General features: G+C 42.2%; 1 protein-coding gene across 1 annotated transcript; it reads left to right on the top strand.

Annotated features, from left to right (window-relative positions):
* The first annotated feature begins 3949 nt into the window (after positions 1–3949).
* Positions 3950–19923, top strand: LOC139418022 (gamma-aminobutyric acid receptor subunit alpha-6-like). The gene is made up of 8 exons (XM_071167111.1): positions 3950–4018; positions 4832–5052; positions 5525–5607; positions 5705–5848; positions 6231–6383; positions 12383–12636; positions 15996–16249; positions 18686–19923. The coding sequence occupies exons 1-8, from the start codon at positions 4016–4018 to the stop codon at positions 18696–18698; spliced, it is 1125 nt and encodes a 374-aa protein (XP_071023212.1). The 5' UTR covers positions 3950–4015; the 3' UTR covers positions 18699–19923.
* Positions 19924–21822: the final 1899 nt, after the last annotated feature.

The raw sequence follows: 21822 nt of genomic DNA, 5'->3' as shown, positions 1-21822 counted from the left end.
AGGAAATTTGGCAAAGTTCAGGGAGTTATAAAACAAGTTTTCTGTGAAGCGAGAAACAGCAAGGCACTGAGAAAGCTGCTTGATTGAAGAACTATAAAACTAAGAGTTGTGCGCCAACACTCAGACGTTGTCGTAGGTTTAGTCAAGGTCAGTTTGTCATCTATAGAGATGACTCAGTTATGACACAGTTCACAAAAAAAGGCCAAGTTATTTATTCTTCTAAGTCTTTTGAGGAATGGAAAACCTACACCTACCTCTCCAGTGTTGAATCTGTGTGATATCCCACACATTGCAATGTTGTATTATTTTAGTATTGTCCATTATATATTGTAAATGTGTAATAATACAGTAATATTGTAATACTGTATTGTATGATGTATTGTTATATGATGTAAACTGTTGCCTTGTTATGATGTAACTGTTTTTAATCCTGTTTGCACCCCAGAGTAGGTGCTGCCTTGGCTGCAGTTAATGGGGATTCTAATAAATACTAAATACTAAAATCCTGGTTCAAAATGGCAACAGTGCAGAAATAAACATTGGTGTTGGATGAGGTTACCCCTCAAGTTACCTGTGCAATATAAAGTGTTTTTAGAGCTGTTTAGTCCTCAATCTGATTATTATCATTAATATGTATACAGTTCAACTATTAAGATTCCAGTGATCTGTTGTATATTGGCAATTAGCAATAAGGCTACACTTGTGGGCCAACAAGCCTTCAGTGGCACTATCTGTGACCATTTGAAACTTTGCGACAGAAACGATGCTCCATATATATCTCTGCATCAGTGCACTCTGTGTGTGTGTGTGCGTGCGTGCGTGCGTGTGTGTGTGTGCGTGCATGTGTGTTTGTGTGCTGGCAGAGATACGATGACCATGGTCTTCACTCTCCTTAATGATCTGTGGTTGATGCCTCTCATGTAATGACCATGGTCCTCACTCTCCTTAATGATCTGTGGTTGAAGCCTCTGCTGAATTGACCATGGTCCTCACTCTCCTTAATGATCTGTGGTTGAAGCCTCTGCTGAATTGACCATGGTCCTCACTCTCCTTAATGATCTGTGGTTGAAGCCTCTGCTGAATTGACCATGGTCCTCACTCTCCTTAATGATCTGTGGTTGAAACCTCTGCTTTATCGACCATGGCCCTCACGCTCCTTAATTAATAATGCTGTGCCCATTTCATGGTGCTTAAACTTTATTGTCATGGATGTGGATTATGGCCCTGTGTCATTTCAATGGTGGCAGTACATAGCATGACAAGCAGATTCACACCAATGAAATCGGAAATAAGCTCCCTTCCTAAGAGGCACCTTGGCTCAGAGAATGGCTTCCATTAATGCTAAGTGAATCATATTATGCAGTAATGTTTAATATAATGTTGATTCAACCACTGCCCTTGCTTATGTTACTATCACTATGGCCTCTACAACTATCAGTGCTGCTTCTAGTATTATCAGGGCCAGGAGATTTAGCTGACCATGTGACCCATGCCATATATTTAGAGAATTAGGCTTATTTTTGGAATTGTGAACATTGTTTTGATTCTAGACATTCAGTTACATAGCATTGTTTTAATGTTACCCATGTAATGTTAATGTGGAGTTAACATGGCTGCCATATAATGTCGTAGTGTCATGTAAATGCATCATAATGCAGAAATCACATTGACCCAACTCTCTACATACTGGACTCGGGCCCAAGCTCTTACTATGATTAGTGTGCTGCTGTAAGTGACTGGGGTCAAACTCAGATCTCCTGCCCCCCCCCCCCCCCCCCCCCCCCCCCCAACACTGTCTTAGCCCGCAGAACTTAAACCAAGGCATTAGCTTAGGGAGCTAATATAAGTCTCCAGGCCTCTTACTATAAATAAAACAACTATATCATTGTCCTACATACAAACACATATCTTATCATGCCTATTCTCTTGACTGCCTCGGTTTAACACATTTTTCCAGTGTCCACATAGACACAGCATTACACACTGCACCACATCTTAAAGGAGGTGGGTGTACACCGTTCAAAGTGCATCAACAACATTATATAAGTTACATATTGAGTACAATGAGACCAGGATAGTGGGATTTCATTGCATAACTCAGGTATAACTCTTTTAAGGCTTTTAAAGAAAACATGCTTTAGATAAATTATACATATGTGGATAGTTATACCCTTAATGGATAAGTCGAGTTTAACAATAAAATATAGTGTGCCATGTTCTGTACAGATTAACAAGATAGAAGATAAGATTAATCAAACGCCTGAACCAAAAATCAGAGTAGATCTTATGATATTTAACTGCACTAGTCACTTTGCTCTCACATTTGCCTTTGTGCTGTATTAAGTTGTGCTTTATTTCTCATTTAGAACGAGACCTACAGTTACTGTACTTATCAGAAAAGATCTGTCCATGCAACTGTGATTATATCTTAGTGGTGTAACACAAGCAATACTTTTGTGGTAAAAGTCAAATTTGTGCCAAATCGAAAATGAACTGACTTCTGACAGTGTCAACAGCAAACCCCCTCCCACTTCTGCCTTGCCAACACCACCACCACCACCACCAACAGCACAATCACATACACCATCCAAGGTGTATCTGTTTTATTTGTTTTATATTTGTTAACCCACATGCTGATTTGCAGGAGATGTGAAGGACAGCACGTGTAAACAGACTGTAATGGACACAGTTAATGGAAACAGCTAAGTTGGACATGACCAAGTCCAACATGCAATAATGGAGTGATGCTGTTATCTCCTCAACTTTATTAGGAATTATGATCTGTAAAATTGCTCTCCACCTCAGAAATTGAAACCATCTCTGGTGCAATCTCTTCCAGGAGGATATTTGAGCCTTTTCCAAATCTCCAAACGGGTCCAAACTGATTCCCTGCCAAAACTATCAGTGGATTTCTTCGTTCTTATCTCCCATAATGCCTTATTCGATTATTGTCAATGCCCTCCGTGCCTGCTCTTCTTCAGTCTCTTAAAACTCTTTAGTTTTTCTACTGAGCGAGTCAGATGAGGCGCAGCCGCACTGGGGAAGTCGAGTAGGACTGGCGCAAAAGCCTTCTCGTTTTTAGACTAAGCCGTGTGATCAGCGTTTTGTATGATTTTAAATGATGGAATATGGAAATTATAACAGTTGACCACGGCTTTGTGGCTGTGGGGTGTTTACGAGGCATGGCTTTCGTTTTCAATTGTTTTTTTCTGTCCTGGTGAGTACAAGTGAACTCATTTCCCCCCGACTTTACGAGTGCTAGAATGTTGATAAATGTACACTGTGCAACTTTGATGCAGTAACAAGTTATATTGAGTAGAATGAGCCACCAGATAATGAATATGCACTTTGTCTACAGTGTGAGCAATGTTTGGGGAAATCATGTGAAATCAACGCAAACTGAGAATATCTATTTGGATAACATCACGCGTGTATTGGACAGATTACTAGATGGATATGACAACAGACTGCGACCTGGATTTGGAGGTACAGTAATACATATTTAATACTTCTAACAGGTTGTTTGATAATGTGTGAAATTCAAGTCTACTCACGTAGTTAATAAACTTTTCCTTTCCACTGTAGTGAGGCGCCTATGTTCCAGATAGAGCTTAATTATTGGTCACTGTCCCATCGTTGGAAGCTGCTTTTAGTGTCATTAATATAACTGTCGAATTTGTGACATCTAGTTTCCAGGCAATTCATATAACCCACTGACCACAGGGTTTCTTTCTCACAAATTGCTAATTTCCAATCCTACTAAGGGATGTTATTGTGCTGACTTGTAATAGCCAACAACTACAGGTCAAGTAACTGTAAACTAGAAAAGTGATATAATTAACAATAACAACGTTTTTATCCTGTCAATATCTCACCAGCGTCCATTTGTTTTTAGAGTGAAGAGCTGTGTTTATTTATGTCTTATGTCAAAACAACATGTATCTTTGTAGGTCCAGTTACTGAGGTCAAAACAGACATCTTTGTCACAAGCTTTGGTCCAGTGTCAGATGTTGAGATGGTATGTGGCCTCATTACTACTTTATCCAGTCCACTTATATAACACAAAACTCCAGAGTGTTGGCATTTATTTATATTTCAATAACACATACTTGTGTTAGTGCAGACAGGACAGAATAATTGCTTGGTGCACCCAGTCCTAGCATGTCCGTCCACAGCCTCAAGTCATATTCCTACCAGCCTTCATTATTCTGGGCAGGATGTCATTAGTGCAGCTTAGGGATTTTAATCTGGTTGACAATCCCTGTCAGTGAGGGTCCCGAGCCGGCTGAGCGTTTGATTTCCATTACACACTATATTATATTTCACAGCATCTAAAACCCACTTCTGGTACCATGTGATCCACTAGTAGCCATCCCATAGGCAGTATAGATAAGACCAGAGCTGTAAAGAAATCCATTTGAGCTAAAAGTATTCCTGGATTGAAAAATACATTATCCATTGAGTTTTGTTTCATTATATATGGCAGCTAAAAGCTGAATTGCGTACACATCAAGAAATTCAAGAAAACAAAGTAAATCAATACTGTTGGGTTAGAATTTGGATAATTCTTGGAACCTGTAATGAAATACAGTCAAGTTTTCTTAGTGGAGAAATTGAGAAATATGGACCTGCACAGTACTTCAACAGATCAAAAACAACATGTAAGGAAGACTTTAAAATATTTAATATAATAATCGTACTTATTATCGACACTTCATTCACGTAAATGAGGTCACTGATGTACTGTAGACTATGTACTGTATTGTTCAGCAATGTCATTATTAGCATATGAGTTGATTGCTGATTTGATTTCCAAACTGCGATGTTGTAGGAGTACACCATGGATGTATTTTTCCGTCAAACGTGGATTGACGAGAGGTTGAAATTCGAGGGCCCCATCGAGATTCTGCGTCTCAACAACCTCATGGTCAGCAAGATCTGGACACCAGACACATTCTTCCGGAATGGCAAGAGGTCCATCTCTCACAACATGACCACTCCCAACAAGCTGTTCCGCATCATGCAGAACGGAACTATCCTCTACACTATGAGGTACTACTGAGTCACAGCCATCCAGGTCCAAAACAGACCTGTGTAGGACAGTAGTCTGTGTTCTACCGGACATCTATCTGAGTATCATACAAACACAGTCATTGCTATGGTTTAGTGCCCGGCATTTTCCAACCACGTTCCTGGAGAGCTACCGTCCTGTAGGTTTTCGCTCCAAACCTAATCTAGTGCACCTGATTCTAATAATTAGCTGGTTGATAAACTGAATCAGGTTAGTTACATTTGTGTTGGAGCGAAACATACAGGTCGGTAGCTCTCCAGGAACAGGGTTGGAGAGCCCTGGTTAAGATATTTGTGCGATACACGTCAACTTACCCAGGCATATCTCTATCAGTATTGCTTTGTTTTCAGAAGACGGTTTGGCCTGGTACGTGATCAGTTGTAGATGATCATAGGTGACCATTGGTGCACTGTACATAAGGTTTGTCCAATACTCTTTGCCATTCCATTGCAGATTGACAATAAACGCAGAGTGTCCCATGAGACTGATGAACTTCCCCATGGATGGCCATGCCTGTCCTCTCAAGTTTGGTAGCTGTAAGTTGTCTTTCATAAACCTCAGTCAGACAGATGGTTCCACCAGGCTAGCTGGTGATTACAGAGTGACTACGTTATCTTTATTTCTGCTGTCCAGATGCCTACCCTATGAGTGAAATTGTGTACACATGGAAAAAAGGACCACTGTTCTCTGTGGAAGTCCCAGAGGAGTCCTCCAGCTTGCTACAGTACGATCTAATAGGACAGACAGTGTCCAGTGAGAGGTTAAAATCCAACACTGGTAAGAATAGATTCATTCACTTAACGCTTTAGTAATGCTTAAAGAAATAAGCTTAAAAAATAACCATGCTAGCAGTATGCATACCGTATGCATATGGATTTGAATGAAGATTTCAATCTGAGTCATTTTTTAAAATTTCTAAATGACATTTTCATTTGAATCTATGCTTTCATTTGAATCTATGTACACATTCAAAATGCAGCATTTGACATGTGCTATAGTATGCATGTACTGCATGTACAAGGTCTCCCTGAGAAGTTCACTGTCTCATCTGTTTTCTGTAGCACAAATCAGTTTTGTGCTCTGTGAAATGCTGATTTACCAACGTGTCTGTTCGAAACTCTCTGTGCCCACATACAGTATTCCATTTGTTTTCTGACAGGTGAATATGTAGTCATGACTGTTCACTTCCACCTGCAAAGGAAGATGGGCTTCTTCTTGATTCAGACATACATCCCCTGTATCATGACCGTGATCCTGGCTCAGGTCTCTTTTTGGATCAATAAGGAATCGGTTCCTGCACGAACTGTATTCGGTAGGCCTCCTCCTGATCGCCACCATTAACTCCATTGTCTTGTCCACCATGCTTACGTTACAGGGTAACCCCTACAAGTCCCAATATAAGTTGTTCCCTTAAAGTTCCCTTAAAGTGATATTTACATTTACATTGTACATTTTAGTCATTTAGCTAGGTTGGACAACCACATAGCACTATCATAGGAAGTTCATTGTTCCTCAATGGAGTAGCTATCAGCGAGGGGGGGAAGCACGTGCAAGTGTTAGTTCACAAACAACAGTTTTTTTTTCAACAATAGAGCCTCTTTTAAGATAACAAAACAACTAACCTTGGATAACACAGTTTCATCACTCATAACATGATCTATTCTGTATCCTTTTATGTACATTTGGTGAAGATGTTGTACTTCAGTATTTGAATGTGTTTTCTTGGTAGGACATGGTAATGGTTTGCATTATGTAGTGGTACTAGAGGACATAGGTAGCACAGTCACATGGTATATATTATGTCTTCTACCTCTTATCTCTATTCCCTCCCAATTGGATCTGAATTAATAGTAAAAACTCCTTTTCTGAAATCATTCAATCCGGGCAGAGAGCGGGGGGATGTTGTTTACTTGAACTTGTTCTGAGGAGTTGCAGGTTCCGGTTGTTCCCATTACATCATGCTACACTTGCTTCAGCCTCTAGCCTCAGGAGCAGAGCGCTCTTAAGTTTCATTTGCCATCCTTTTGATTTTCAATTTAAATTTCCTCAGCTACATTTTTGTGTGCAGGAGTAGCGGCTGCTGGCCTTTGTAGATTATGGCTGTGTTTGGAAGCTTGTCAGCATTTTGACAAGCCCACACTGAGGAAAAGATACCAATCATTAGTACGCGTTCAAGTTAGGCCCAATGTGAGACGCACATATGCAGAAAGTCATTAACCTCCCACATCCTGCTGCTTTCATTTGGCATGGTAGCGGAAGTAAAACGCTGTGGAGATATTGGAGTGTTTTCAGTGTGAGCATTGTGTGTCCTTTATGAGGCTGTTGCATTCAACATATTGGATTTTCCCCAAACCCATGAATGACAGGCTTTATCTTCACAGTTTACACGTTTTAAAAAAAACAATTTTTAAAGAAAGTCTATGATTAAGAGATTGTAAATTGCTTCTGTAAATACAATGTATTTTAATGCTTTGCTGGTGACACAACAGTAATATGGGGCACAGCGAGAAGCCAGTAGCTAAATAAGTTGTGGTAATGCACTGACGTGTGCAGACGGAGAAAGAGAGAGACAGAGAGCTATGTAGAAGCACTCCATCAAGGTTCAAGCACATTAGGCATTGTTGTTGTGTGCAGCTTCGCATGCTGGCTTTCTAAGAGCTGAAAGTCTCCAGAGCTGAAGTCTCACAGACTTAATTGAGTGGGCCTAATTTGTACCTTGCTTTTTGCCTTTAAAAGCACACAGATGCCTCAAGCTCTTCGTTTCTTTCTCCTGTCTTTATCCTTCATTTCCTCCTCCTCCTCATCCTCCTCCCTCTCTCTCTTTCTCTCGCCTCCTCTGCTTTTTTTCCTGACACGATTTCTCCCATACCCTTCTTTCCCAGTGTGTGATCATTTAACAAGTGCTTGAGTTTGACAATTGTTGGCAATTGTGGGGTTTTTATGGAGAGTTGGTACTGTAGCTAGATTTATGGAGAGCTGGTAGTGTAGCTAGATTTATGGAGAGTTTGTAACTGTAGCTAGATTTATGGAGAGTTTGTAACTGTAGCTAGCTTCATGGAGAGTTGGTACTGTATCTAGCTTCATGGAGAGCTGGTACTGTATCTAGCTTCATGGAGAGCTGGTACTGTATCTAGCTTCATGGAGAGTTGGTACTGTATCTAGCTTCATGGAGAGTTGGTACTGTATCTAGCTTCATGGAGAGCCTGTACTGTATCTAGCTTCATGGGGAGCTGGTACTGTATCTAGCTTCATGGAGAGTTGGTACTGTATCTAGCTTCATGGAGAGCTGGTACTGTATCTAGCTTCATGGAGAGCTGGTACTGTATCTAGCTTCATGGAGAGCTGGTACTGTATCTAGCTTTATGGAGAGTTGGTACTGTATCTAGCTTTATGGAGAGTTGGTACTGTATCTAGCTTCATGGAGAGCGTGTACCTTATCTAGCTTCATGGAGAGCTGGTACTGTATCTAGCTTTATGGAGAGTTGGTACTGTATCTAGCTTTATGGAGAGTTGGTACTGTATCTAGCTTCATGGAGAGCTTGTACCTTATCTAGCTTCATGGAGAGTTGGTACTGTATCTAGCTTCATGGAGAGCTTGTACCTTATCTAGCTTCATGGAGAGACTGTACTGTATCTAGCTTCATGGAGAGCTGGTACTGTATCTAGCTTCATGGAGAGCTGGTACTGTATCTAGCTTCATGGAAAAGCTGGTACTGTATCTAGCTTTATGGAGAGTTGGTACTGTATCTAGCTTTATGGAGAGTTGGTACTGTATCTAGCTTCATGGAGAGCTGGTACCTTATCTAGCTTCATGGAGAGTTGGTACTGTATCTAGCTTCATGGAGAGCTTGTACCTTATCTAGCTTCATGGAGAGTTGGTACTGTATCTAGCTTCATGGAGAGCTGGTACCTTATCTAGCTTCATGGAGAGCCTGTACTGTATCTAGCTTCATGGAGAGCCTGTACTGTATCTAGCTTCATGGAGAGCTTGTACCTTATCTAGCTTCATGGAGAGTTGGTACTGTATCTAGCTTCATGGAGAGCTGGTACCTTATCTAGCTTCATGGAGAGCCTGTACTGTATCTAGCTTCATGGAGAGCTTGTACCTTATCTAGCTTCATGGAGAGCTGGTAACTGTCTTTCAGAGCTGAAGCAGCACTTAAATGTATTGAAACATTATTACATTATCCACTTAAATTATCTACATGTTCCCCTGTGCAAATGAACTGTGTAAATATCAAATTGACAAGAGCATAGCAGGCCAGTGGTCAATGACCCTTTTCTTTCCAACTGTTTTAGCTTGATGAAAACGATCTCAGTGAAATTATATCTGTACCTTGTTAATGGACCATAATGGAGCATGTCCCTTTTGTAAATTAATCATGTCTTGTAAGGGTCTTTAGTGTGAGCCCAGAGATTAAAACATACTTTGAATACATGTGAGAGATGTATTACCGTGGTTGTATGTAACACACCTTGTATCCATGGGTCTGTTTGCATTTTGAATCTCCACAATGTTATTCATTGCTTAGATAACTGTTGTCACGCTAACTGTAACAGATTCAGGCTCAACTACATTGCCTATTGTTGTTATTGTTGTTATTGTTGTTGTTATGCAGCCAATCAATGTCCGTAGTAGCCCTGCCTCAGATGAACCTGACCATAGTATTACTTAACACTCTCAATCAATGGCAATTTATTTGTACTCCCTCGAAACATAACTTGCAGTGATCCACTTGAAATAAGCATCTCCATTCTGGAAAGGGTTGTGCAGATTGAGGTTCCCTATCGATTTATATCAATATACTGTACAGGTGCAGTAGTTTATGAAAACATTTGCTAGTCTAACAATATTTGCAGTCTCTTCCCTGTGTTATGATGAGATAGAATGGTCGTGGAATTGTGAAATCTTGTACATCTGGAGATTCCTGTCTGTATAGTCACTTGGCAGTCCAATGAGCCTTATACCAGTAGAAAGTGTTTCAGAAATGTACATTATATCAGCTGTATAGCACACTAAATTGCTTCATATAATCAGTGAACAGGACAGCTTTTCTAAGTACTCTCTTCATTATCCAGGATTGGGACTTATATTGCTCTATTTCCCTGTAAACTTGTTCCGTGTAAGCCTTTGTCAATTTCATCTGTGTCCCTCCTCATCATCATCATTACTGGCCGCTCCTGCTCATTCCAGGCCTGCTCGCAGCCCAGCCATTATTACACTACCCGGGCAACTCATTCCAACCCATATCCCATTCATCACCATGTGTCTAACTCTAACCCATGCAAGTTGTGCTGCTCTGAAACCATTATCATCATCATCATCACTAAAAACAGCCCATCCCATAACCAGTAAACACGGTGGATGGTATGACAAACTTTATCTCCTCCTCTAACCTTCCTTGGCTTGTAAGGAAGTCAGAAATTCAAATGGATTTGTCTCCAAGATGTAACAGGAACAGTAAAAGTTGACCCAAAAGAAAAGTTGACCTCATTTAGATGGATAACTAGCAAATAATCTATTGATCTTGAGAGTCGGCAACCAAAAGCATGGCTTAGTATCCTCAGCTAAAGCTTAGTATTAGCATAGTTGAATGCACAAATCAAGACAAATGCTAGGATGTTTCCAAATAGCATGCCTAAGTGACCTGACTTTTAGTTGTTTTAGGCAAGATTGTTAGGAACATACTTCATTACCACAGGCCCTTCAGATGTTGGATCTTAATTTGCTCACGCTGTTAAAAGATAACTTTTCTGCAATGCAGGAAATGTAACATTTGTAGTGTATTTGAGGTTTAAAAAGGCTTCTGACGTTGGATCAGAAATCTCTGACTTGATTTTCCCTTACGAAAAATGTGTCAATCCCAATAAAAATGTCCATTAATTATAATCCGCATAATAATTCACATTTCCTGTTGTGGCAGGATTATTTTCCTGCTGTAGCAACCTGGTTCAAATTAAGATCCTACATCTGTACCGCTCTTGTGTTTGCACTCAATGATGCTAAGGCTCAGCTGTGGGAGAGAAAACTAAGCCATGCTTTTGGTTGCTGCCTCTCAGGATCAATAGATTATTTGGGGTGTACACTGTGCTACTTTCATTACACTGTATGATTCACTATTGATAAAGTGAGTACACTTCAAATATGGCTGAACTATTGATTTGGACTTTATAACATTTCACTGGCCATTTATTTTAATGCTATACAGGTCTCATGACTTATCAATAATGCCAGAACACATTGGTTTGGTTTCCGAGAGATAGACATTATAATCAACTTGGTATATAAACAATGGTGACCCTCCATCCAAAGGTGTGGGCAGAAGGTATCCTAGCGGTTAGAGAGGCAAGCCAGTAACTAGAGGGTTGCCAGTTCAAATCCCAGGTCTGACAGAAAACATCTGTCAAGAAATGAGCTGTCAACAGGAGGATTGCTGTTATAGAATTCTAGATTCAATTTCCTGCTGTTGTGCCCTTGAGCAAGGTACTTAACCGCCCTCAACAACTGTTCCAGAGTAGTCGCATTTCGGTTGGACCTTGTGTACAAATCACGAATAAAGTGATCTTACAAGGACAGTGTGTGATACAAAGTGCTTAGCATTGAACTTGAACACAAATTAATTTCTGAATGGAAGAGCAAGTTTATTGGTTGAATAGTGCATGTCTAGATGTGTGAACTTGTTGCCGAAGGCTAGAGATTAAACATCGTGCCCACAAATTCACCTTCTGGCAAAGTATGGCATCAATTACCATCTAAATGATCAATGGGCCCTGAGGATTTTGTGTAATGCGATACTAATCTTCATTTTGTAGGTTGGTATTGATTGAGTTGTTACAGTATCCTCAGTTATATATTAACGGGACAGTCTAATCCGATGAACTAAAGACATAAATGTTGCTCAATGTTCAGTAATGTTAGATCTCAGTCATGAGAATTACAACAGAAATAATAATAATAAATGTATGATAAGGTTTAAACTATTGGGTTCATAGAAATAACCATTTTCAGGCCAAATGACATGCTTGAGTAGACCCTTAACTATTTTCCCTTAAGCTATTCCTTTGCATGTAAGCTCGTGTGTCCACATTACACTGCCCGCACACCAGCTCTAACGCAAACCATTGGATGGTTGACCCTCCAACCCCCTCCACTTCACTCCACACCCTGACAATCACCACTCAACAAGATGATGGGCTGGTACCCTGGAAACCCAGCCAGTTAACCCTGGGGCTCTGGGATGCAGAAAACAAAATGGCTGCCATGTCCAGTATCTCTGTCTAACATTTCTCTATGTGCCCTGTGTATGCCAGGCATTACCACAGTGCTTACCATGACCACACTCAGCATCAGCGCCCGCCACTCTTTGCCCAAAGTCTCTTACGCCACGGCCATGGACTGGTTCATCGCTGTGTGTTTCGCCTTCGTCTTCTCAGCCCTCATTGAGTTTGCCGCAGTCAACTACTTCTCCACGCTGCAGGCCAACCGGGAGCTCCGCAAGGCGGCCTCCATTAAGGCAGCCCAGGAGGCAGCAGAGGTCGGGAGGACCGACGGGGAGTCCTCTTCGGTAATCCACCTCCTCCCTCTCTCCTCGTTTTACACTCCTCCCCCCTTCCCTTTCCTCTCATCTCTGTGTCCCTCTCACCCCCCACTCCTAGTCTGTGACAACAAGAAGATTTGGCGAGAAGAGACAGCCAGTGGCTTCCTGAGCACAGATTATGTGAAAGGAATAGATTAAGGGAATATCCAGGCAGATCATTACAGGCTCACAAGAAGCCTAGAGGGGACAGGCAAGCCCAATGCTTTGTGCTTCTGTGGGAAAGAGACTATTATTAGGTGGCTGCACCAAATATATGAACTAAATAGTCCAATTGAGAGGAGTTATATCTCTCCATCTGCACCATTTTGAATTACTATCTATTTAAAATGCAGACAAAACTTAATGACCTGGATAATATGTTGTTGACTCATTATGACTGGTTGACTGGTTGTAGACTGGATAAGATGTTGACTGGTTGACTGGTTGTAGACTGGATAAGATGTTGACTGGTTGACTGGTTGTAGACTGGATAAGATATTGACTGGTTGTAGACTAGATAAGATGTTGACTGGTTGTAGACTGGATAAGATGTTGACTGGTTGTAGACTAGATAAGATGTTGACTGCTTATGACTTGTTGTAGACTGGATAAGATGTTGACTGGTTGACTGTTTGATGATGGGATAAGATGTTGTTAACTGGTTGACTGGTTGTTGACTGGATAAGATGTTGTTAACTGGTTGACTGGTTGTTGACTGGATAAGATGTTGTTAACTGGTTGACTGGTTGTTGACTGGATAAGATGTTGTTAACTGGTTGACTGGTTGTTGACTGGATAAGATGTTAACTGGTTGACTGGTTGTTGACTGGATAAGATGTTGTTGACTGGTTGTTTACTAGATAAGATGTTGTTAACTGGTTGACTGGTTGTTGACTGGATAAGATGTTGTTGAATGGTTGACTGGTTGTTGACTGGATAAGATGTTGTTGACTGGTTGTTGACTGGATAAGATGTTAACTGGTTGACTGGTTGTTGACTGGATAAGATGTTGTTAACTGGTTGACTGGTTGTTTACTGGATAAGATGTTGTTGACTGGTTGTTGACTGGATAAGATGTGGTTGACTGGATAAGATGTTGTTGACTGGTTGTTGACTGAATAAAATATTGCTCAGTGGTTATCTGGTTGCTGACTGGATAAAATGTAGTTAATTGAGTCTATCAGCTCTTCCTTGCTCGATGTTTATATTATACACTTATGTCAGCATGCTAAAATTCCATTGTTAAAATTGGATTAAAGAGAGGACACAAGCCACATTGATAGGATAACCTGTGTATTATAACAATGTCACACCATTAATCCTGCATGTTCAATCTCACCAAAACAATGGCACCGGTATTGACACTTTATGATCTCTAGATATATTATGGCGGCATGCAAAACAATGTAATACGCACTGCATAAGAATCTGCTCTGATTCTGAGAGCCAGCAGAGAATTTGAGCCTGCTGTCGTTTCAGAAATAGCTGCAGTATTAAAGCCACATGCTCCCTGCATGATTTCTCACCTCCGTCAGACGCGCACAGCATTCAGCAGCTGACATTTTCAGCTCCAACCTGGTCTGTGATGGAAGCCAGTCAAATTATGGCCCCCGCTCCACCCCACCCTTACCAACCCTCACTCTGTCCCTGCTACCCACACCACCACTACCAACCCTCCCTCTGTCCCTGTTACCCACACCACCCCTACCAACCCTCCCTCTGTCCCTGTTACCCACACCACCCCTACCAACCCTCCCTCTGTCCCTGTTACCCACACCACCCCTACCAACCCTCCCTCTGTCCCTGCTACCCATACCACCCCTCCCTCTGTCCCTGCTACCCATACCACCCCTACCAACCCTCACTCTGTCCCTGCTACCCACACCACCCCTACCAACCCTCCCTCTGTCCCTGTTACCCACACCACCCCTACCAACCCTCCCTCTGTCTCTGCTACCCATACCACCCCTCCCTCTGTCCCTGCTACCCATACCAACCCTCACTCTGTCCCTGCTACCCACACCACCCCTACCAACCCTCACTCTGTCCCTGCTTCCCACACCACCCCTACCAACCCTCACTCTGTCCCTGCTACCCACACCACCCCTACCAATTCTTCCTCTGTCCCTGCTACCCACACCACCCCTACCACCCCTCCCTCTGTCCCTGCTACCCACACCATCCCTACCAACCCTCACTCTGTCCCTGCTACCCACACCACCCCTACCAACCCTCACTCTGTCCCTGCTACCCACACCACCCCTACCAATCCTTCCTCTGTCCCTGCTACCCACACCACCCCTACCAATTCTTCCTCTGTCCCTGCTACCCACACCACCCCTACCAACCCTCACTCTGTCCCTGCTACCCACACCACCCCTACCAACCCTCACTCTGTCCCTGCTACCCACACCACCCCTACCAATCCTTCCTCTGTCCCTGCTACCCACACCACCCCTACCAATCCTTACCCAGTCCCTGCTTCCCACTCCACCCTTTCCAACCCTGCCTCAGTTCCTGCTCCATACACTCTGCTGAACTTAACTTGCCATGCATTTTATATACACTGAGTGTACAAAGCATTAAGAACACATTCCTAATATTGAGTTGCATCCCTATTGCCCTCAGAACAGCCTCAATTAGTCAGGGCATGGACTCCACAAGGCATAAAAAGCATTCCACAGAGATGCTGGCCCATTTTGACTCCAATGTTTCAAACAGTTGTCTCAAGTTGGATGGATGTCCTTTGGGTGGTGGACCATTCTTGATACACACGTGAAACTGTTGAATGTGAAAAACCCAGCAGCGTTTGCAGTTCTTGACACAAACCGGTGAGCCTGGCACCAACTGCGATACCTCATTCAAAGGCACTTAAATATTTTGTCTTGCCCATTCACCCTCTGAATTGCACACATACACAATCCATGTCTCAATTGTCTGAAAGCTTAAAAATCCTTCTTTAACCTGTCTCCTCCCCTTCATCTACACTGATTTAAGGTGGATTTAACAAGTAACATCAATAAGGGATCATAGCTGGTCAGGATTAACCTGGTCAGTCTTTCATGGAAAGAGCAGGTGTTCCTAATGTTTTATACACTCAATGTATAATGTTGTATTGATGAATTAATCAATGAATTAATCTTTTATGATTTTTGTGCATATAACATACTGTGTTGTTATGGGAAATTGATTAAATTAAAACTGTGTTTTATCAAAATTAAACACAACTCATTTCCTACTTTATTAATCTTAATTTCCAATGATTTACTGACGTTCTGGTCATAGATTTACTATAGATTCTCTCACTCCCCCCCCTCCACCGATCTTTGTGTTGGTGTACTATACAGGATGCCAGCAGTATGCTGAAGAAGAGGATGAACTCCACGCCTCACTTTGAGAGGCCAGCGGAGGTGTTCCCTAACCCTCCAGTGAATGCCCAGGCCTTCCTCCAGCAAGGCTCAGCCGTGCCGTCCAACAACTTACTGACGGGCACCAGCATCATAGACAAGTACTCTCGCATCCTCTTCCCTCTGTCGTTCGGGGCCTTCAACCTGGTGTACTGGATCGTCTATCTCACCAAGGACACCATGGAGATGACAAGGTAAAGCATGGCTCTTGCAACGCCAGGGTTGTGGGTTCGATTCCCACGGGGAACCAGAACTGAGAAAAAAAAGTACGTATGTGTTGGACCGAGATCAAGTTGGTTGTTCACATCCTCATAGATGTTCAATAGCCAATGGGAGATCATGAATTATGGAAGAGTGGCAGGTTCAGATCTATTTGATATCTGCAGTTTCTCACAGCCGTTACTCATACACACGGGCACTCCCACTTCTTATGTGACACCTGAATCTATCAGCCACAACACTGTAAACATTCCGTATGGAGTGATATTGGCATCGCATAGAATCCAGCTTCCTCATGGCTTCTGAGAGTGGTTCGTCAAACACAAATTCCTGGGTCAGAGATTGCTATCCTACTTGAGTAGGAAGCATTAAGACACCTTCCACTCATCTCTCTTTTCACCTAACAGCATCTGATTGATCATTGAATGCTACACACCGCAGGCTGCCAAGGTAGAGGGCTGCTTTAAAGACACAACAGTTGCCTCATGTCAGGGCAAATGGATTGAAATGAATGTGCTTTTGCGTTTATGAATAGTGGGACTACTGTACACTCTGGTTGAGGAAATGGCCCCGGTATTGTACATGTGGAGTGTGTGTTGAGGAAAGATGTGTTGTGTATATCTGTTTTATTCCTAATGCATCAAACATGGGATTCTGAGAGGTTGACACTTGACAGGATGGAGTAGTGTAGCGTGTGCAGCGCTACCGTTACACCACACACACAGAGGGCTTTAGAACAGCAGTGGCTCGACACCAGCCATTAACTTGGATCTTCTTTTGCTTTACTGATAGCCTACCAGGTTTGTATGTGTGTGTTTTCTCACTGAATAAGGTGCCTCAGGCCGATTACATGACAGTGATAAGAGCTGACTACACTCTTAGAAAAAAAAGGGTTCTAAAAGGGTTCTTTGGCTGTCTCCATAGGAGAACCCGTTTTTGTTCCATGTAGAATCTCATGTAGAAAGAGTTCAACATGGAACTCAAAATGGTTCTACCTGCAACCAAAAAGGGTTCTTCAAAGGGTTCTCCTATGAGGACAGCCAAAGAACCCTTTAGTGTTCTAGATAGAAAAAAGGTGCTAAGTGTCTGGGGTTTGTTGCTGACTGTTGCTATTCATTGATATGGACTATAAGTGACCAGTGACTAGGCGCTCGAAAGCACTGTGATCAAAAATAGAACAACAACCAGTGGAGGAGCCATTGAAGTGAGGCTCTCATGTTATATGGATAGTATGTATGGTTCATTCTCCAAGTGCAAGCCATTGTCAGCTTTCAACTTCCTGGTTTATACAACCGCATTACACTGTATAGTTTTCCATGTGCGACCTCCCACCAACCTGACCTCTGGCTCTGGGAGCTGTACATTCATCCTAACCCACATGTCATTCGCATCTCTTGAAAGCCCCCTTTTTCATTTATGGGAAATAAATCTATTTTTCTGATGACGCCAGCCACTTAATTGAATGCAGTTATCACATTATCAGTGCATTCCTCCTTGTAGCCTCACTTTTGTTAGACAAGTCCCTCTGAAGAGGAGCAGGGAGAAAGGCTCTTTAGAGGAGCAGAGCCACAGGACACGTTGGCATAAATAAATAGGATTAGGTCTTGCTATGTGTCCTCTCCTCTTTATTGCCCACTGGAGTACCAGACTTGAAAAACAGCTCTCTCCTTGTCTCTCATAAATCAACACAGTAAATGTCATTTTTAACTCAATTCCTATTTTCCAGCACAGACCATTGCCATAACTTTGGTGTAATGATCATTCAATCACTGCATTTTAGGCAGAGAATATAGGGGGCCAGTAAAACTGTTGTCCATAAAGAGCAATAGAGTTTTGTTTATGATTACATTTAAGACATCACACCAGCGTCCATGCACACTACCATAGGAAACTGGAAACAGATATTCCTGATGACAATAAATCCAGTACTACACTGTTCAGGAAGGCTGTGCTCACAATAATCCCCTGGTTTGACACATAGACGGAGGAGGCGTAGGTGTGAAATAGCTGGCAGAGTGTCCCAGGGAAAAAATTATAGAGGCGGACTAGTTTCGCAAGGTCTTTGTCGACAGCCCATGAGCAAGGGATTGATTCACATATACGCAGGCCCCTGCATGCCAACCCTGGGAGGGGAATGAAATTAGAACCCCTTTAGTGTGCCAGTTCACACTGCTGGTTGGCTGCTGGGCCATGTTAATACACACTCCATCTACCTCCTGCGTTAACAAGATGAAAGCAGAGCTTTATTTGTTTTCAAAATGCGTCACATGTTGCCCCCGCACATTCCCAACCCCCTCAGTACACCCTCTACTACACACAGCAGTGTCTCTGTTCACTTGATGTGACTGTAGTTATAACCTCTCTGGGTTTTTTCACATTTTCTTTATGTCTTTCCTGTTTTTCTGTTACAGGGACAGCGTGTGAGCCACCTGCAGGAGTGAGCCCCCTCACTGATCACATACGCACATGGACACACACACACACACATTTTATTTTTATGCTGCCTCCATACATTATTTCAGTGTGTGAGGATTTGAAGGGCTTTGCCAACTCTTGACCTGGGAGCTCATGTTCACTCCTAGCTTGGTCTCTCAGTCTATTTAAGAAAGGTATTCAATCTCTTTGTCTCTCGCACATCCCTCTGTGTCTTCCCCCCTGAAGAGACAATGTGCATTTGTACTTCTCTTCCATGTGTAATGCCCTTTCCCTGTCGCTGCCTGAATCCGTGGGTCTTTCCAAGAAGTAGCTGAGTGTCTGCCACAGGTCTGGAGGCAGTGGAGGCTCTTTGTCTGTATAAAATGACACACGGCTTGGCACCGTCTACACTGGACAGTACTGGAACACACCTGAGGGGAGTAATGTGTACTGACTGACAGACTCTCTCCTCCCAATTTCAACATAGCCATCTTTCTCTATTTTTTGGTTCATTGGTTTATATTCACTCATCTCATGGAACATATGGTTCTTATTGGTTCCTCAACAATGTTCCCTCAAAAATGTTTAGGCACTGAGCAAATCTCAGGTCTGCTGAGTACAAAATTGAACATTGTGAGAATTCTGTGCAATTTCCAGCACGCGTTTACTGTGAACACTGAGGCTGTACCCACTTTAAGTTACCGTTTTAAATGAACAGTGGCCAAATAGGCTACTGTGGCTATTTGATCATAATGTAGACCTACCAGAGTGGCCTACCATCAAAAACTATGGAGAACATACATCCTATAACATTTTAACATGGAAATAGCTTTTCTATCATTCAGCCTACAGTAGCAGCCAATTTGTGGTGTTCAATGTAGGCCTACATTCCATGAGACTTTTGAAAAAACATGCAGGGCTTGACATAACCTGTTTATCCACTTGTCCTTCAGACAAGGAGGTGACTGAAAATGTTGTTCTGTTGTTTGTGGCAAGAATCCACTTTACAAAATAAAATGCATTATTATTCCCATACCATTATTTCAGAGAATCAGATAAATTATGCTACAATCTGCCTATTGGCTACTTAGCTTATTCAAGCCTGTCTCAAAATACAACACAAAAAAAAGCTCTTAACCTGACTCGCTTTTCATAGATGATCTTTTGTGCTCTTGTTGGAAACAATCATTCCCCTATTGCTGACTACAAATGATCTATAACTGGGCTAATAACTCACTAAAGGATATGAACTAAATGTGCACAAGTGGCTACATGCAGCTCTTGCTTTGATCTCAAAACAAGCTCATCTACTCACGACTGCTCATGCTGTTAACATAGTCCAGTTCAACGTAAATGGCACAGATCCATTTAAGGCAATGGTGTATTTGCATATAGGCCAACTGCAGCTCTGTTTGGTTATGCTGCGCTGGTCTGTGTAGTTAATTTTGTTTCAGTATGTTGCATTGAAAGTGGCTAATATTGCATTGATTCAATCACAACTGCCACAGTAAAGGGAAACGATAGTGTTAACTGAGAAAACTCTAGAAAGTTGAGTGAAGTTCAATCTCGTGCTTCTCTCTGTGGGCTGATATTTCTTCTTCGCGGCAGTCCCGGGGGGCTGCGTAGCAGTCTCTGGGCTACTGCTCGCCAGCGGGCAGCTTACAATGAACATTGTTTCTCACATACAGTTTAATATTCACAGTTAGACACACAATCAGTAGACACACACAGAGATACACACATACTCACTCACACACACACACACACACACAAAACACACACACTCGCACAACCACACACATACACACTCACACAACCAAACACACACACTGTCTTAGACGACAGTAAAATCATTGGCCTCTCCACACAGGTCATAGATCCATCACAGGGCCTGTATTTGTTGGTATCCACCACCTCAAACTAAACCCTGGACTTTAAGGCATTCACAGTCTTCTTTCCTTGCTAACTTTACTTGGCTATATTCGGCGTAACGGATAATACAAATATAGTTCCCTGGCAACAGCCAGCCTCTCAATCAATGGATGTATTATATAATGTCCGTGCTGTGCTGTTTGTGTTCATGTTTTCTCTTTTGTACTTGTATGTAATTGCATCAGTCATGATTGAACTGGGAAGGATGCTAAAGTGGTTTGTGGTTGGCAATTATTCATTAAATGGCAGCTTTACATTTCATTTATAACTGCATCACCTCATAAGCAATTATGCAAAATGCATTAATAAATTAGCTACTTTCTGGATTTACATATGATTATGCACCATTTCCAATTAAAATAAAGAAGTAAACCATTAAAGCCACACGGTAGCGCCCTCTAAATATATCCAACATGGATATGTGTGTGTTTGTTGGTTATTCATGACTGTATCGTTCCACTGGTTGCCTCCCTCAGCAAAACATGTTGCAGCTTATCAACACACTTCACCATCACAACACTATCAAGCATCTCTTTCACTGTTTTGTAAAGTCTATTAATATTCCTCCTGTTTTTTTATGTCCCCCTCCCAATATTGTGAGAACTTTTGCTAAGAAAAAGTAGGACTGCCTCTGTAGCTCAGTTGGTAGAGCATGGTGCTTGCAAAGCCAGGATAATGGGCAGACCACTCATACATAAAATGTATGCACGCATGACTGTCGCTTTGGATAAAAGCGTTTGCTAATTGGCTTACATTATTATTCAATTGAACCCTCCTCTTCTTTTGATGTGGAGTCTGGGGAGACAGGACACTTCAGCAGTGACTACACTGGAAGGCCCTGGAAGGGACTCCTTGACATTAGACTGGCTGAATCTCAACAAAGAGGCAAAGAAGTGGCTGATGTAGAGCAGCGACTGAATAGCCCTATTGAAAGGGCCATTCAGTTGAATGAAACGAGAAGGGGGGGGGGCTGTATCAATGACCTTATTGATTTCCCTCACTGATCATCTTTAACTCACTGGTCTCTATGGGGGACCAGCACTAGCATGACCTGTGACCCTTTAGTGTCCTCCTTAGGAGTTTGGAGTGTGGGGGTTGTGAGTGTCTAAGACCATGACAACATTATATTTCACTAAAGGCATGGGTTACATTGATGTCTAACCAGTAATATTTGCTCGTTTTTCACAGGCCAAGAAATGTG

Source organism: Oncorhynchus clarkii, chromosome 10 (genome assembly GCF_045791955.1).
Source record: "Oncorhynchus clarkii lewisi isolate Uvic-CL-2024 chromosome 10, UVic_Ocla_1.0, whole genome shotgun sequence".
Lineage (NCBI taxonomy): Eukaryota > Metazoa > Chordata > Actinopteri > Salmoniformes > Salmonidae > Oncorhynchus > Oncorhynchus clarkii.
This window is presented reverse-complemented; position numbering and strand designations above follow the sequence as displayed.